The 16,653-nt window shown below is 41.3% G+C and overlaps 1 protein-coding gene across 15 annotated transcripts in view; it reads left to right on the top strand.

The window, feature by feature from the left end:
* Positions 1-9,861: 9,861 nt before the first annotated feature.
* Positions 9,862-16,653, top strand: part of PIKFYVE (phosphoinositide kinase, FYVE-type zinc finger containing) — a 101,827-nt gene continuing 95,035 nt past the window's right edge. For 6 of the 15 annotated variants that reach the window (XM_051849182.2, XM_051849177.2, XM_070070285.1 and 3 more), the window contains exons 1-4: positions 9,889-10,059; positions 13,854-14,034; positions 15,726-15,875; positions 16,132-16,167. In XM_051849182.2, the coding sequence (XP_051705142.2) occupies positions 13,863-14,034; positions 15,726-15,875; positions 16,132-16,167 (358 nt within the window). In that variant the 5' untranslated portion in view covers positions 9,889-10,059; positions 13,854-13,862. Of the gene's footprint in view, positions 10,060-13,853; positions 14,035-15,725; positions 15,876-16,131; positions 16,168-16,653 lie in introns of all 15 variants that reach the window. The other 9 variants (XM_070070287.1, XM_070070283.1, XM_070070282.1 and 6 more) reach the window with 6 other exon arrangements.

The raw sequence follows: 16,653 nt of genomic DNA, 5'->3' as shown, positions 1-16,653 counted from the left end.
CTGGCTTCCAATGAACTTGGGCTAGAGATGTGATGCCTTAGAAAATAGTGTATTAAAAAAATACTCCTGTCTTTTTCAAGGATTTATTTTTTGTGAAATATTTTGTATTGTGCTTTGTAACATCATAGCATAGTGTATATTGATGGTCCAAAATTGGTTTGGAAATTATCCCTGACATTGGATTATTACTCTTACAAGATAATAAAAAGGGCGTTTTGGACGCTAGAGGGCACTGACATTTTTCCTGAGAAAAGAAAGTAGGCATACACTTTGCCAGCTTGCTGGCTTACAATGTGGATTAAGGGATATTAGCGTCCACCTCCAGTTAGTCCTGTTGAAATGATTAGAGGTGTATAAGCTTATATTTTTAGCTCAAATATCAGTCTCTAAATCACCTAAGACTGCATATTTCACTTGTATTATATTAGGTTCACATTGTTTATTACCCCTTGATTACTACAAGGAAGCATTCATACCCATTCTTGTTTTAGAAAGTATTTAGTGCAGCCTTCAATAAATATACAATATAGGAAGATAAGCATTGATTACAGGTGATAAATATAGGATAAAAACCAAAATAGAATATTATTTATATAAAACCAAGGTGAGTTCAATCACAAAACACTTTCCATCAAATCCTAACCTCTTTCCAGAGATAGGCAACAAATTTGGCCAATCAATGTGTTAGGAAAGGTGGCGTTTATGGGAATTTCAACATCAAAAACAGGGTTTACTAAAAAGGTAATGTAAGAACTCTTTTTATCTGAAAAATTTTTAAAAATATGTATTTATTTGAAAGAGCCACAGAGAGAGGTAGAGACACAGAGAGAGAGGTCTTCCATCCTCTGGTTCACTCCCCAGATGGCCGCAACAGCCGGAGCTGGGCCTATCCAAAGCAAGGAGCCAGGAGCTTTTTCCTGGTCTCCTACGTGGGTGCAGGAGGCCAAGGACTTGGGCCATCTTCTACTGCTTTCTCAGGCCATAGCAGAGAGCTGGATTGGAAGAGGAGCAGCTGGGACTAGAACCAGCCTCCATATGGGATGCCAGTGCTTCAGGCCAGGGCTTTAACCCACTGTGCCACAGTGCCTGCCCCTATCTGAAATTTTTTTTTGTGTAAACCTAGAATTGACATATTAAGATATTACAAGCCGGCGCCGCGGCTCACTAGGCTAATCCTCCGCCTTGCGGCGCCAGCGCACGGAGTTCTAGTCCCAGTCGGGACACCGGATTCTGTCCCGGTTGCCCCTCTTCCAGGCCAGCTCTCTGCTGTGGCCAGGGAGTGCAGTGGAGGATGGCCCAAGTGCTTGGGCCCTGCACCCCAAGGGAGACCAGGAGAAGCACCTGGCTCCTGCCATTGGATCAGCGCGGTGCGCCAGCCGCAGCGTGCCGGCTGCGGTGGCCATTGGAAGGTGAACCAACGGCAAAGGAAGAACTTTCTCTCTGTCTCTCTCTCTCACTGTCCACTCTGCCTGTCAAAAAATAAAAAATAAAAAAGAGTAAACCTTTAAAAAAAAGATATTACAAAATATATAAGTGTAAATTAGCTTCTTACGCTGATAGCTCTTAAACAACTATAAAAATATGCGAAGTGACTAGAAAAAAGCTACAGAATGACCCATTACTATTAACCAGATAAGTTAAATGTGATAAATGACATATGGCTGAAATTAAATTACTGCTTGAACTATAAATATGAAACTCATTACTTACATGCATGCCAGTTTTTTTTTTTTTTAAGATTTATTTATTTACTTGAAAGAGTTATACAGAGAGAGGGAGAGACAGAGAGAGTGCTTCCATCTACTGGTTCACTCCCCAAATGGTCACAACAGGCCAGGGCTGGGCCAGGAGCCCAGAGTTTCTTCTGGGTCTCTCATTTGGGGGCAGGGGCTCAAGGACTTGGGCTATCTTTTACTGCTTTCCTAGGTGCATTAGCAGCGAGCTGGATGGAAAGTGGAGCAGTTGGGACACAAACTGGTGCCCATATGGGATGTTGGTGTTCCAGGAGGTGGCCTTACCTGCTATGCCACCACACCAGCCCCTGTAAGTTCTTTCAAATTTAGCTGTCCTGTTTCCCTGGATGCCATGTGGTCAGTCATTAAGCCCCTCTACTTTCCTCTATTTATTATTTAATATTGCATGCCCTGTTACCATGTGTCTTTCATTTGAACAATAAGAGAATCTGAATATTTTAATATTTTTTGGATCTGAATGCTGTTGTAAAAACAATGAAAAAATAGGTCTTGCAATTTCTTTTAGCATTTGGTTATGAATCTAGATAGCAGGATTCACATAAGTATTCTAAGGTGATTGTATTTTCATTTTGATGATCTCAAAGAAAAAGGGGAGGAATGAAAAGAACATGATCAGTGCATGAAGAATGGGAGAGAGAATATTGAAGGTGCCTTCTATATTTAGAGTTTGGGTACTAAGGTGCTCTTAAACAAGGATATAAATAGAGTCACAGGTCTGGTGGTCTAGATAATGAGTTAAGTTTAAAATTTGTTGAATTTGAGATACCTGTGGGACAGCAAGAAGGAAATATTCAGGAGGTATTTAACCACATTTATCTGGAGTTCAGGAGCAGTGTCTGGGCTGTGGAGAGAAATTTGGAAATCCTTAGCATGCATGATAGTAGTTGAAGACATAGGTTATATGAGCTCACCCAGATTTACAGAGTGAGAGCAAAAAGTCTAACCTAGCAAGAACCCTGAGGCTCATTTATCTTTATGGGCCAGGTATAAGAAAAAGAACCCTTCAAAAATGAGAAGGGACATTTGTGGTGGGGAAGTAGTGGAAGAATCAACAGTGTGATGTCATGGAAGCCAATGGATAGAAAAGGTTTCAAAAAGGCAGGACTACTACAGAGATCAAAAAAGCTCCTGAAAATACTTTTAGCATGTAGAAAGACTGCGTCAATGCATGTTTAGTAGACGGATTATGTGAGAAGGATTCCAACAGAAGCCATATTATAGGGGATTGAAGTGTGAATAGGAGGTATGGAAAGTAAGAAAGGAAAACCACCTTTTCAGGAAGACTGCTTTATTTCCACGTATTTTGTGTTGGTTAAAATGTCTTCTTTTTTGGGGTCTGAGGCTGTTATGTAGCTAGCAAAGCTGCCGGCAGCCATGGTGGCATCCCATATGGGTGCCTGTCCGGTTCGAGTCACAGCTGCTCCACTTCCAATCCAGCTCTCTGCTATGGCTTGGGAAAGCAGTACAAGATGGCTCAAGTCCTTGGGCCCCTGCACCCATGCGGGAAACCTGGAAGAAGCTCCTGGTTCCTGGCTTCGGACTGGCGCAGCTCCAGCTGTTGCAGCCAATTGGGGAGTGAACCAGCAGATGGAAGACCTATCTCTCTCTGCCTCTCCTTCTCTCTCTTTGTAACTCTGCCTTTCAAATAAATAAATAAATTTTTTAAAGTCTTCCTTTTTATGACTTTTTAAATTTATTTACCTTAGTTTTCCTTTTACACTTGCATCCATTCTTCAGGTTAGATTGCTAGAATTGGGATTATTGGATCAAGGAGTATAAACATTTTCAAGATGTTTAATAGATCCACCAAATTGTTACTTAGGAGAGATATGCCAATTTACATTTTCACATATAGTGTAAGAGAATACTAATTTCAGTGCATCCTGGCCAGGGCTGAGTTTCATAATCTTTAGGAACATCTTTACATTCTCTACTAAGGGGAACTGATGTTCTTTAGGTAATTTTTAGTCTAGGCTTGGGGCAGGAAAATTTCAAGATAAGCTGGGTTGGAAAATAAGGAGGTATTCTCAACAAATCATGTATAGAAGGACTATATCTCAACACAGTAAAGTCTACATCATCAGATCCATATCTAATATCATATTCAGCCATGAAAGAATGAAAGCTTTCCCTTAAAGTTCAGGAATAAGACAAGGATATTCACTCTTGCCACCTGCAATTGACATACTACTGGAAGTCCTAGCCAGAGCAATTAACCAAGAGAAAGGAATAAAAGGTATCCACACTGGAAATGAAGATATTTAACTGTCTCTATTGCAGATGACGTGATCATATATATACTATGATATAATTAATAGATTTATATAATTAATATAACAATAGCATATGCCGTAAAGCACAGTGATATGTAATATAAATATCATGATATATATTATCATAATGATATATAGAATTATTTATGGGACCTATGCTCTGGTGCAGCGGGTTAACGCCCTGGCCTGAAGTGCTAGCATCCCATATGGGCACCGGTGAGACCTGGCTCCTCCACTTCCCATCCAGCTCTCTGCTATGGCCTGGGAAAGCAGTACAAGATGGCCAAAGTCCTTGGGCTCCTGCACCTGTGTGGGAGACCCAGAGGAAGCTCTTGGCTTCTGGCTTTGGATCAGAGCAACTCTGGCCGTTGCAGCCAATTGGGGAGTGAACCAGCAGATGGAAGACCTCCCTCTCTCTCTCTGCCTCTCCTCTCTCTGCTGTGTGACTCTGACTTTCAAATAAATAAATAAATAAAAGAATTATTTATGTATTACTATATATAAATAAATAATATGATATATAAATATATATTACTATATATAAAGAATTCTATATATATCATTGCGATATGTAGAAAACCCTAAGGATTCCATCAAAGAAAGGTCAGGACTAAGAAACAAATTCAGTAAGTTTCTAAGATATAAAATCAACATACACCGGTGCCGTGACTCACTTGGTTAATCCTCCGTCTGTGGCGCCGGCATCCCATATGGGCACCGGGTTCTAGTCCCGGTTGCTCCTTTTCCAGTCCAGCTCTCTGCTGTGGCCTGGGAAGGCAGTGGAGGATGGCCCAAGTGCTTGGGCCCCTGCACCCGCATGGGAGACCAGGAGAAAGCACCTGGCTTCTGGCTTTGGATCGGTGTAGCTCTGGCTGTGGCGGCCATTTTGGGGGTGAACCAATGGAAGGAAGACCTTTCTCTTTGTCTCTCTCTCTCACTGTCTAACTCTATCTGTCAAATAAAAAAAAAATCAACATACAAAAATTAGTAGCATTTTTATAAATTAACAATGAATCCTGAAAAAATTCAAATAACAATCATATTTACAAAAACAGCTACAAAATTTAAAAATACATAGGGATAAATTTAACAAAGGAAATAAAAGTCATGTTACTGAAAACTGTAAAATAGTGATGAAAGAAACATGAAGAAGATGATGAATAAATAGGAAAGCACTCCATGTCCATGGATTGGAAGTATTAATATTGTTAAAATGTCCCTATGCTCCAAGTGATAACTAGATTCAGTGCAATCCCTAACAAAGTTCCAATGATATTTTTCACAGAACTAGAAAAAGCAATAATAACATTTTATGGAATCACAAAAGACTGAACAGCCAAAGAAATCTTGAGTAAGAACAAAATTGAAGGTATCATGCTAAATGATTTCAATACATATATCAAAGCTATTGTAACCAAAACAGTACGACACTGGCATAAAAGGATACAGGCCAATGAAATAGAATAGACGGCTTAAAAATAAATCCACACATTTATGGTCAGTTAATTTTTGACAAAGAGGTCAAGAACACACAATGAGGAAGGGACAATATATGGTGTTGGGAAAACTGGATGACCACATGCAAAAGAATGAAATTACACCTTTATCTCACACCATACAAAAACAGTATTAAAAACTTAATGGATTAAAAATAAATGTAAGACCTTAAACGGTAAAACTACTAGAACACAATGTAGAGAGAAAGCTTCCTGACATTGGTCTGAGTGATGACTTCTTGGATTTGATGCTTAAAGCACAGGCAACAAAAGAAAAATAGAGGGGGCTGGCATTGGGGCTCAGGGGGTTAAGCCACCTGCAACTCTGGCATCCCATACGGGCACCAGTTCAAGTCCTAACTTCTCCTCTTCTGATCCAGTTCTCTGCTAATGTGCTTGGGAAAGCAGGGGAAGATGATGCAAGTCCTTGGGCACCTGTACCCACCTGGGAGATATGGATGGAGTTCCATGCTCCTGGCTTCAGCCTGGCAAGCCCTGGCTGTTGTGGTCATTTAGGGAGTGAACCAGTGGTGGAAGACCTTTCTCTCTCTCCCTCTCCTCTCTCTCTCCTGCTTTCTGTAACTCTACCTTCAAAATAAATAAATAACTTTTTAAAAGAGAGAGAAATAGAGAAGTGGAATTACATAAAATCAGAAGCTTCTGCATAGAGAAACAACAGACTGGGAAAATGTTTGGATGTTTGGAAACTATACATCTGATAAGGGGCTAATATTAAAAAATATGTAAGGAACTCAATCATAAGAAAACAAATGATTATAAAATAGACAGCTGTTTCCAAAAGAAGACCTAAAAATGGTCAACAGTTATATGAAAAAATGTTCAACATCACTAATCATCAGGGAAATTTAAATTAAAATCACAATTAGAAATATCACTACCACCTGTTAGAATGGATATTATCAAAAAGATATAATGGGCTAAAGAGGCTGCGTGGAAAAAGTAACCTTTGTACAGTTGGTGGGAATGCAAATTAATAGAACCATTATAAGAAAATAGTATGGAGACTCCTGAAAAAGTTAAAAATAGAACTACAGTATGATCCAGCAATCCCACATCTGGGTATATATCCCAAAGGCATGAAATTAGCATGTTGAAGTGATATGCATGTTCACGTACACTGTGACACTCTTCACAATAGCCAAGATACATAATCAACGTATATGCCCATCAGGGGATGATTGGATAAAGAAAACATGGCACCATCATGAGCCAAATGAGAATACCAGCAGCAGATGGCTAACGTAATGGTGGTCTGATAAGACTACAATACAGCTGAAAAATTTCCATCTTGCAGTGACACCACAGCCATTGTTGAAGAACAGCACAGCATATGACTCATGTTTGTGGTCATGCTGTTGTAAACAAATCTGTGCTGCCAGTGATTCAAAAGTACATACAATTACATATAGTGTGTAATAGTCGGTAGTGGTAATACATGCCTATGTTATTGGTTTATATATATTTATTATACTAAACTTTTTATTATTTTGAGTGAACATCTACTTATAAAAAAGAGGTTTACTGTAAAACAGTATGTCATGTTACCTTTGTAGCAACTTCATACATCTTGTGCTTACTCCACCTTTTGATTTCATCATTTCTCTTGCGCTTGATTTGATTTATTGTTCCACAGCCCTAAGAGCAGTAAGCTATACCATATCTGTGTAAGTGCGTGTGTGTGTGTGTGTCTGTGTCATATACTCTAGGTGTGTAGTAGGCTATACCATCTAGGTTTGTGTAAGTACTCTCTCTGATGTTCACATAATCATGAAATTGCCTCAGAAAACATTTCTCAGAATCTATCCTCATGGTTAAGCAACATATGACTGTACATATATAAACTGTCATACTATAAGTCTTAAAAAAGAAAGTAATTCTGTCATTTGTGACAACATGAGTGAACTTAGGAAGATATTGTTAGGCACAGAAAGACAAAGTAGGCTCTCACACGTAGAATTTGAAGCTTGCACAAAAGAGCTCCATGTTAGAAAAATTAGGAACTTGAGCATCAAAATTAATAGTAATGAGTAATAATGTACTGAAAGAAAGACATGAGTCTATATTGATACTCATCAATATAAAGAAGGAAGTAGGGAATGGGCATTGTGGTGCAGTGGGTTAAGCTTGTGGGTTAAGTGGGTTAAGCTTGTGGGTTAAGTGGCTTGAGCACTCTAAATTGGTGTGCCAGTGCCAGTTCCAGTTCCAACTACTCCACTTCCAATCCAGTTCCCTGCTAATGAGCCTGGGAAGCTGCAAATAATGGCTTGAGTACTTGAGTTCCTGCCACATATGTGGGAAACCCAGGTGGAGTTCCTGGCTCTTGGCTTCTGCCTGGCCCAGCCCTGGTTGTTGCAACCATTTGGGGAGTGAACCTGCAATGGAAGTTCTCTTTTTTCCTCTCTTTCTTGCAGTCTGTCATTCAAATAAATATTTAAAAAACAAAGAGCAGGAAAATTTATTTTTACTATGATACAACTAATACATATTATAAGTATAGTCTTTAACATAAGAATCATAAATAGGTGTTAGAATGAAAGTTTCTTAGAAGATATTTCACAAAGAATCTTTCTACAGATAAAATTAATTTAGAATTAAATTTGGAGTCTAGCATGAGGTGAGACCCTTAGCTTTTTTTTTTTTTTTTTTTTTTTTTTGTAAAGAGGGTAGCCAGTTTTTCATCTCCTTTAGTTTTCTGTAGAAACTAAGCTGTAGGCTAACAGAGTGGATGGTTTCTTAAGGACATGAACCATGTCATGCTCACAATTTTATCCCTAACATCATACCCACCTAAGGCATACTTTGCTGGTCAAATTAGTGACTCAATAACTGTTTGTTGAATATGTGTTTCCTTTTACCATATTGAGTTCTCTATACACTGGAGTCTTCTCAGCGGAGTATTCTATTCTGTTCACATGATCGCTGGGTCTATTTTATACTTTATGGTAGGTTTATGAAATGTTAACATCTGGTGGGCTATTTATAAGAGCTGCTGCTTTTTCTTTTCCTTCTCCCTCTCCTTCTCCTTTGAAAACAGAGGCTTGAACATGGGCATGGAGTGTGGAGGAGTGTCACTGGAAAAGCAGAGGTTGAAGCTATAGTGCAAGCTACCAGGCAGGTGGGAGGAGGACTGGGGGTCAGGAGGATTGAACCAGGGAAGAAGCAGCCCCTTTCTGCAAGAGATGAGGAAGGGAGGCCAGCCAGGGCAGAGGTAGATGCAGGTGAACATTGTGTGTGTGGTTGGGTCGTATGAGGTCACCCAAACAACCAAGGCTTCCTCACTTGGGTAGGAGATGAGACTCCGCTGAGAACCATAGTCAGGGTAATGGGGGTGGAGGGTGTTGGAACAGCAATAATAAGGAATGGGTGAGAAAGCTGACTGCAGACTCCTACAGTGCTTGCTCCACTGCCCACTTGGAGGTGGTGCCCTGGATTTGTACCACTATCAACAGGCTGGCTTTGGTGGTGCTGGCAGCTGAAAAGAGAAAACTCAAGGAAAACTGTGTAGGGCTTTGCTTACACTACTGATGAAGAGGATCTGCAGAACTGAACTGAAATAGCACCTCCTTCTAGATTTCTCTGCTTTGCACCCTCTCCTGCCAAGCCCCACGGTTGCTGTCAGCAGGTTGTGGCACGTTTTGTGCAGTTAAGTGAGCAGCGCTGTTAGGAAGACAAAAACGACAGATCCTGCTGGCTAGGCTGAGCAAGACGGGGCTTGGTAACCCTGTCTGCTTTACTATTTACATAGCAAAACCTGAAAAGGACGATGAATTATGGCGCTCATATCACTTACTCTGGGTCAGGCACTGTGCTCATTTCTTTACATGCACTGTTCCACTTCATCTAGAAATGGGTACTATTGCTAACCCCACTTTACACACCACACGTCAGAGGCCTAAAGAAACTAGCGGTTTGTTTGGGGCCATATGGCTAGGTTTTGGCGCAATCAAGCAAGTCGGCTAACAGCCCTCGCTCCGGACCACGCAAGTCAATGTCAGTCCACACGAACAAGGAGCGCAGTAACAATTGAGTGCCCACAGTATCAAACAATACGGTAACCGCGGTCCAGCCAGCACCCATCCGGTGCCCAAGGCCCCAGACGCCCATCCGCTGACCCCGCACGCGTGATGCTCACGCGCACTATCGTCCTGATTTTTTTTTTCCCTCCGGGAAGGCTGAGGCGGCCCGGAGCTCCACCAAGCGGGCAAGGACGACTCTATCTGGGCTCGACTCCTTCGGCCTGAGCATCTGATCCGAACGTTGTGCAGGCGGGGAGGAGAGGGCGGAGCCGGCTCCCGGGGAAAGATTGCGGATTGGAGGGGAGGAGGGTCGGAGGGCGGAACCTTGGGGGGAAGCGAGACACCGCAGCAACCCTGTAAGCAGCTTCGCTTCCTGCCGCAACCGCCGGCGGCCGGAGTAACCCAGCCGTGCGCTGTGGGGCGGGCTTCCTGCACCTGAGCCCGGTGAAGCGGTGGCTGGGGTGGAGGGAGGCCGGCGGGTCCGGGGCGGGAAGCGCAGGTAATGGAGGGGGCCCTGGATTACGACAGGCTAGGGCCGATAGTGGGATAAAGGCCGGTTTGGGGTTCTTTGGGGCCAGAGCAGGCGGGGGGTAAAGCTGAAGCGAAGGCGAGAGCTGGCGCTCCACAACCTGGCGCTGGAGGCCGGGTGGCGACCGAGGCTGGACTCGGAAGGGCCGAGAACCCGTTTCTAGAACTAGCTGGTTCTCCTGACTGGCTGTCCCTTGTCTAGGGAGTGGGCAAGGGAGCGGGCGGGGCTCTCGTGAGGAGATTCCCTCGGAAACATGTAAAGTTCCCTTGCTTCTCCGTTGTCCCTCCTGCCTGAACTTACTTGGGAGCTGGATCGTCCAATTCCTCTTCTCTCTGGGCGGATTGACTCTGGTGTGTGTCAGTGGAGAAGAAAGTTCGTGACCAACCCTGGGGTTTCAAATATGCATCTGTTTCCTTAAAAGCCTGTCTCTGGCACTTCAGGCGATTCCGTTTCACTTTGTATTTCGGTCTCTTTTGAGGAAGAGCCTCGTTTTCCCAGTTAGTGTTGTGCCTTTACCTCGGATGTTCCCGAGAGAACTGTAGTGGGTGCTTTTGGGAATTTGGGGTCTTCTGTCCAGTCGAGAGGTTGTCATTAAGAAATAGGAGAGATGCTAGCATTCCGTGAAGAGAAATTATTCCTGGGTAGCTGATACGCGTCTGTGCTGAATTAGCAAGTGTTGATTGAGTGCATTCCATGCTGTAAAATTAGTTCGATTTTTGAGCGGAGAGATAGCTGCATGGTGTATCGCACTGTCTCGGTTCTGATTACTTAATGGAATCTCATTTTCTGGCACTCGGAGGCTCCCACTGTAGGTGTTCTAACAAAAAATAAATCTTAGTTTCTTTCCCTGGAGTTGATGACAAAGATTGCACAGGGTAAGTGTCCTCTGAGAAGTAGGACTAATTTCCTGTGTCTTCCCCTTTTCTTTCTGGGAAAGAATATATGGATCTCGTGCTTTTACTTCAGTGTTTCTTTTGGCGCATTGGTCAAAATGGAACAAATATATCTTTGTCGATGGTAACTGACATTTCTGGTGTTCAGCCATCCTGCATTATACCTAGAAAAGACTGAATGATGCTTGGATTTACCATTTAAAATTTTGATATTGGCTGACAGGTTGGCTTTTTTTTTTTTTTTTTTTTTTTTTTACCTTTTTATACCAGATTAGCCTTCTGTGTGGCTTTATCAGCAAGGTGGTGTGTTGTAGGTCTGTGTATATTGGTAGCCTTGAAATGAAGAGAGGTGAAGTATGGGTGATATGTCCGAGGTCTTTGGAAAAGTGAGTTATTACTTCTAATATCCCGTGAGTCAGGAAAGAATCCTAGGTTAGGTTAGGTTAGGTTAGGTTTATACCAAACAGCCAAAGAACAAGGAGTTGGAAGATAGTTTTTCCAGGACTCTGGTGATAATTATTAAGATTAACTCTTCTATGTGATTGTATTTCTATTTCAGAGATTACACTTAGAGATTATTTGCTTGGTGATTTTTATCTTTGTATATTCAAAGCCAGGTAAAAGTTTTGTGTATAGCTGTCCTTTAGAAGTAATTCTAAGGCTCTAGGCAGATTGCTAACTCAGCTTTTGATGTTGCTTGTGTCAAAGTAGAAGGTAGGTTGTTTTCTGAGGCCTGAGGGTTGTTACTGCTGTCACATTATCTTTTCTTTTTTTTCAGGGCTTTCTCACTCTTTCTCTTTCGAGCTTTTTCTTGGTCAGTCACCAGTTTACTTCCCAGCCCTATGTATTGGAATGTATCCAGTCGTGACTTTAGAAGGATTGTTGACTACTCTCTGAAACAGAAGATGATATTAGAGACCTCTCTTCCCCTGCTGCTTCCCCCACTCCATTTCTTCCCCCTTCCTCTTTTCCTTTTCCCTTCCGCCTCCCTCCCTTCCAGTAGACATTTATTGCCAAAATTTTAAGTCAGTGATTTTATTTTTGCTTTAATTGATTAATTAGAGTATCAATTAGGTGAAGTCATGAGTAGTCAAAGAATTCTGATGGGCTGGACCTAGAAATCTGTACAGAGCTACAAAAGTAATTTTGCTATAAAAAAGAATTTTGGGATGAGACTTGGAGGTCTAGTTTTAACTTTTCTGGTGACTATCTCTGTGACTTCCCAAGGAAGGTATTTTAGGTTCAGTGTATCTTGGTTACCTCAAAGGGAAAATGTAGTAATGAGACCAGGTCTGTGTGCCTTCCAGGATTATTGTAAAAATAAAATGAGTTGGGAGATATGATTTTGAAGGTGATAAGGATTTTATAGGATGACAATATCCTCTTTGTAAAGTGCAGATTAGATTAGAAGCTATAGCATTTTTAACTAGTTCTTAATAGTTTTCTTTGAGGTATAAATCAAAATGGCAGAAATTGTAACCCCCATCTGGTGATGTGGTTAGCTTTCCTTCTTTGATTGCACTGTGAATTCTGGTTATTTAGGACAAAAGTCTTTTAAGATCTTCCTTATAATGGCTAAATGGGATTTGGCTTAAAGAGAGAAAAAACAGATGATAGGAGAGTAGCTTGTTTGTATAGTTGTAATGAGTGATTAGGTGTAGCTTGAAGTAACTGTTGAGGATATAGAGAAATATAATTTTAAAAAGACTATTGCTTTTTGGGCATATATATATATATTTTTTTGACAGGCAGAGTGGACAGTGAGAGAGAGAGACAGAGAGACAGAAAGGTCTTCCTTTGCCGTTGGTTCACCCTCCAATGGCTGCCGCGGAGGGTGCGCTGCGGCCGGCGCACCGCGCTGATCCGATGGCAGGAGCCAGGTACTTCTCCTGGTCTCCCATGGGGTGCAGGGCCCAAGCACTTGGGCCATCCTCCACTGCCTTCCCGGGCCACAGCAGAGAGCTGGCCTGGAAGAGGGGCAACTGGAACAGAATCCGGCGCCCTGACCGGGACTAGAACCCGGTGTGCCGGCGCCGCAAGGAGGAGGATTAGCCTAGTGAGCTGCAGCGCCGGCTTATATTTGTTTTTATAAAAGGGAAAATTTGAAATGAGTAAAATAAGACTGGAATTTATATGCTTGCATTTAACAGTTTTCCACTGTAACTTTAAAAAGATAGTGCACATTCTTTTTTCTAAACAATTATTTATTTATTTGAAAGGCAGAGTTACAGAGAGAAGAAGAGAGAGAGAGATCTTCCATGCACTGGTTCACTCCCTAAATGGCTGTGACAGTCAAGGCTGAGCCAAGCTGAAGCCAGGAGCCTGAAACTGCATCGGGGTCTCTCACATGGGTGACAGTATTGGAGCCATCTTTTTGCTACTTTCCCAGTGCCTTAGCAGGGAGCTCAATCAGAACTGGAACAGCTGGGACTCAAACCAGCCCTCTGATATAGGATGACAGTGTTTAAGTGGCAGCTTAACCTGCCGTGCCGCTATGCCAGTCCCATGAATACTTTTTTTTTCCCCGAAAATCTTAGATATAAATGAGGTGAAAATACTCTTTTTCTCCCTTCTCACATTTAATGCCTTATCCCCAATTTTTTAGTTTTAATGTTTTCTATCATTTCAATATAAAGTTTAAAATGAGGTTGGCTGTATAATCATATTTTTAGATGATTGAGGCATCTTTATGATCTAGACAGCTGTATTTTTAAGGCTTGATTTGGAGTATGCTAAACTATGTTTACTATTTAGTTTTCATAATTCTGCATTTTCACAGAATAAGATTTTCCAGATATTTGTATGTTCTTTGGAATTAACTTTGCAGTTGCTGAGGAACTTACATCTTTTATTGTTTCCCGTGTTTTTCAGACTCATGAAATGGCCACAGATGATAAAACTTCCCCAACACTGGACTCTGCTAATGATTTGCCTCGATCTCCTACTAGTCCTTCTCATCTCACACACTTTAAACCTTTGACCCCTGATCAGGATGAACCTCCTTTTAAATCAGCATATAGTTCTTTTGTAAATCTCTTTCGATTTAACAAAGGTAAAACTTACTTTTTTTTTTAAAGATTTATTTATGTACTCAAAAGGCAGAGTTACAGCGAGAGAGGAAGAGAAAGAGAGAGGTCTTTTATTTAGTGGTTCACTCTCCCAAATGGCTGCGACAGCCAGAGCTGGGCGAGGCCGAGGCTGGGAGCCTGGGACTCCATCCAGGTCTTCCACATAAGTGGCAGGGTCCCAAGGACTTGGACTATCTTCTGCTATCCTAGGTACATTAGCAGGGAACTGCATCGGAATTGGAATAGCTAGGACTCATGTGGGATGCCAGCTGTGGCTGACTTAACCCACTGCACCACAACACTGGTTCTGAAAAGATACTTTTTAATGAATTCTTTTTAGGTAATAGTCCTGAAAAGATATTTTTTTAATAAATTCTTTTTAGGTAGTGTGTTTTTTACATGGAAGAGAATCTTCTTTAAAAAGGACTATATAAAGGACTGTATTTTTGCCTTTTATTTGTCTGTATTATTTGAAAGTAATCCCTGATGTAAGGAATTTGAGGATGTAAATAGTTTAACTCAGAAATTTTACTAATATTAACTGAATTTTAATAGTGACCATGTTTGAATTACAGCAAAAACTCTGCTGAGTATATTTTAAATAAAATTATCTTTTTTCCTTTTGAAAACCTTTATTTGTTAGAACAGTTTTATATTTATAGAGAAGTTGGGAAGATAGTACAGAGAGAGTTCCCATGTATACCCATAACCAGTTTCCCTTATTGTTAACATCTTACGTTAGTATGTCTCCTTGTTTTACAGTTAGTGAACCATTATTGATTCACTATTCTTAACTAACATTTTTTTTTTTTTTTTTTTTTTTTTTTGCCAGGCAGAGTTAGACAGTGAGAGAGAGAGACACAGAGAGAGAGAGAGTTATAGGCAGTGAGAGAGAGACAGAAAGAAAGGTCTTCCTTCCGTTAGTTCACTCCCCTAATGGCCGATCTGAAGCTAGGAGCCGGGTGCTTCCTCCTGGTCTCCCATGCAGGTGCAGGGCCCAAGCACTTGGGCTATCCTCCACTGCACTCCTGGGTCACAACAGAGAGCTGGACTAGAAGAGGAGCAACCAGGACTAGTACCTGGCACCCCAACTGGGACTAGAACCCGGGGTGCCGGTGCCACAGGCGGAGGATTAGCCAAGTGAGCCACAGTGCAGGCCTTAACATGTATGTTTTATCCAGACTTCTTAAGTTGTCACCTAATGCTGTTTTTTAATTCCAGGATCCCATTCAGATACCACATTACATTTAGTTGTTATAAGACAATAATATTTTCATTCAACAAATATATATTGAGTACCTTTTATGCCATGGGCACTGTTTTAATAGCACAATGGATCTATCTCATAAACAGACCAAAACAGAAGAAAATCTGCACCTTTCTGTGTAGCATGTTTTCTGTATTTAATATGCTATAGTATATATTTAATATTTAATGAAATTAGAAATTTCTGATTAAAAATGAAATAGAAGAACACAAATAAGAATGTGATTGATTATTGGTTTCTAATTTTGCTCCCTTTGAATTTCTTTCTTAAAAAAGACCCTAATTTTCAATGATGCATGCAATACATATACATGTACATTTTTACCTCAAGAATTTCATCTACTCCTTTCTCTTTACTGACCGCCGAGTCGTGGTTTATCAAGTAATGCTGAGCTTTCCTTTGCTGCAGAGAGAACAGAAGGGGGCCAGGGAGAGCAGCAGTTGCCAAGTGGCAGTTGGGCTAGCCCTCAGCTCCCTTCAAGAACACAGTCTGTGCGGTCACCTGCACCTTATAAAAAACAGTTGAATGAGGAACTCCAGCGGCGTTCTTCAGTGTTAGGTAAAACAGTGTTCTTATTTCATTCTTCTATGTGTGTGAGGTTTTTTTCCCCATAGAAGTTGTGTTTGCCAGGTTGCTTACTGACTTAGTTTTTCTGCTGTTTGCAATAGTCAGGTACTCTTTAGAATGAATTGTAACCTAGATAGTGAAAGAAGTTGACGCCTATAAATATCCTTAAATATGTTATTACACTTTAATTTAGGCAAGGCACAGATCTCTTGATTGTTTTTTGATTAATTACCTGCTTGGGTTTCAGCAGAGAACAGTTTGCAACATCCCCAGGAGAACACAGGTTAGTTTCAACTTTTGTGAATGAATTTTGCCTCTATTCTGGGATGCCAGTAAATTGTGATGTGCATGCCTTTGGCTGCAGCACTCTGTCAACTCCATTAGTGGGCTGCCACTTGCTCTTGGTGTTCTGTCCTTGTTGGGATGCAAACTGTCATTGTGGCTGGGTAAGCTGAGCTCCTCTTGCTTGTTCATTCTCTATCCTGCTCTACAGTCATCTTCATTTTCATGCCTGTCTGATGAGTACATCCCAGGGATCAGTGTCTGAATTGAGAAACTAGAGAAAGTGAGGTGGTTGATGTTTTATTTCTGTTAGATTGTTAAACTCAGGTGAGTGGTTCACCCAACTCAAGTGATAGAAGAAAGGCAGTGGGAGGTGGTGTGATAAAGGGTATGGGGGAAGCATTGGGTGTATACAGATTCTGTCTGGTCAGTCTACCCTGTGAGTTCCTTGGGTGAAAAATGGGTGGAGGTAATGGCAATTGACAAA

The sequence above is a fragment of the Oryctolagus cuniculus genome, chromosome 3 (assembly GCF_964237555.1).
Source record: "Oryctolagus cuniculus chromosome 3, mOryCun1.1, whole genome shotgun sequence".
In the NCBI taxonomy this organism is placed as follows: domain Eukaryota; kingdom Metazoa; phylum Chordata; class Mammalia; order Lagomorpha; family Leporidae; genus Oryctolagus; species Oryctolagus cuniculus.
The sequence above is the reverse complement of the archived record's forward strand: the minus strand, read 5'-3'. Positions and strand labels throughout refer to the sequence as shown.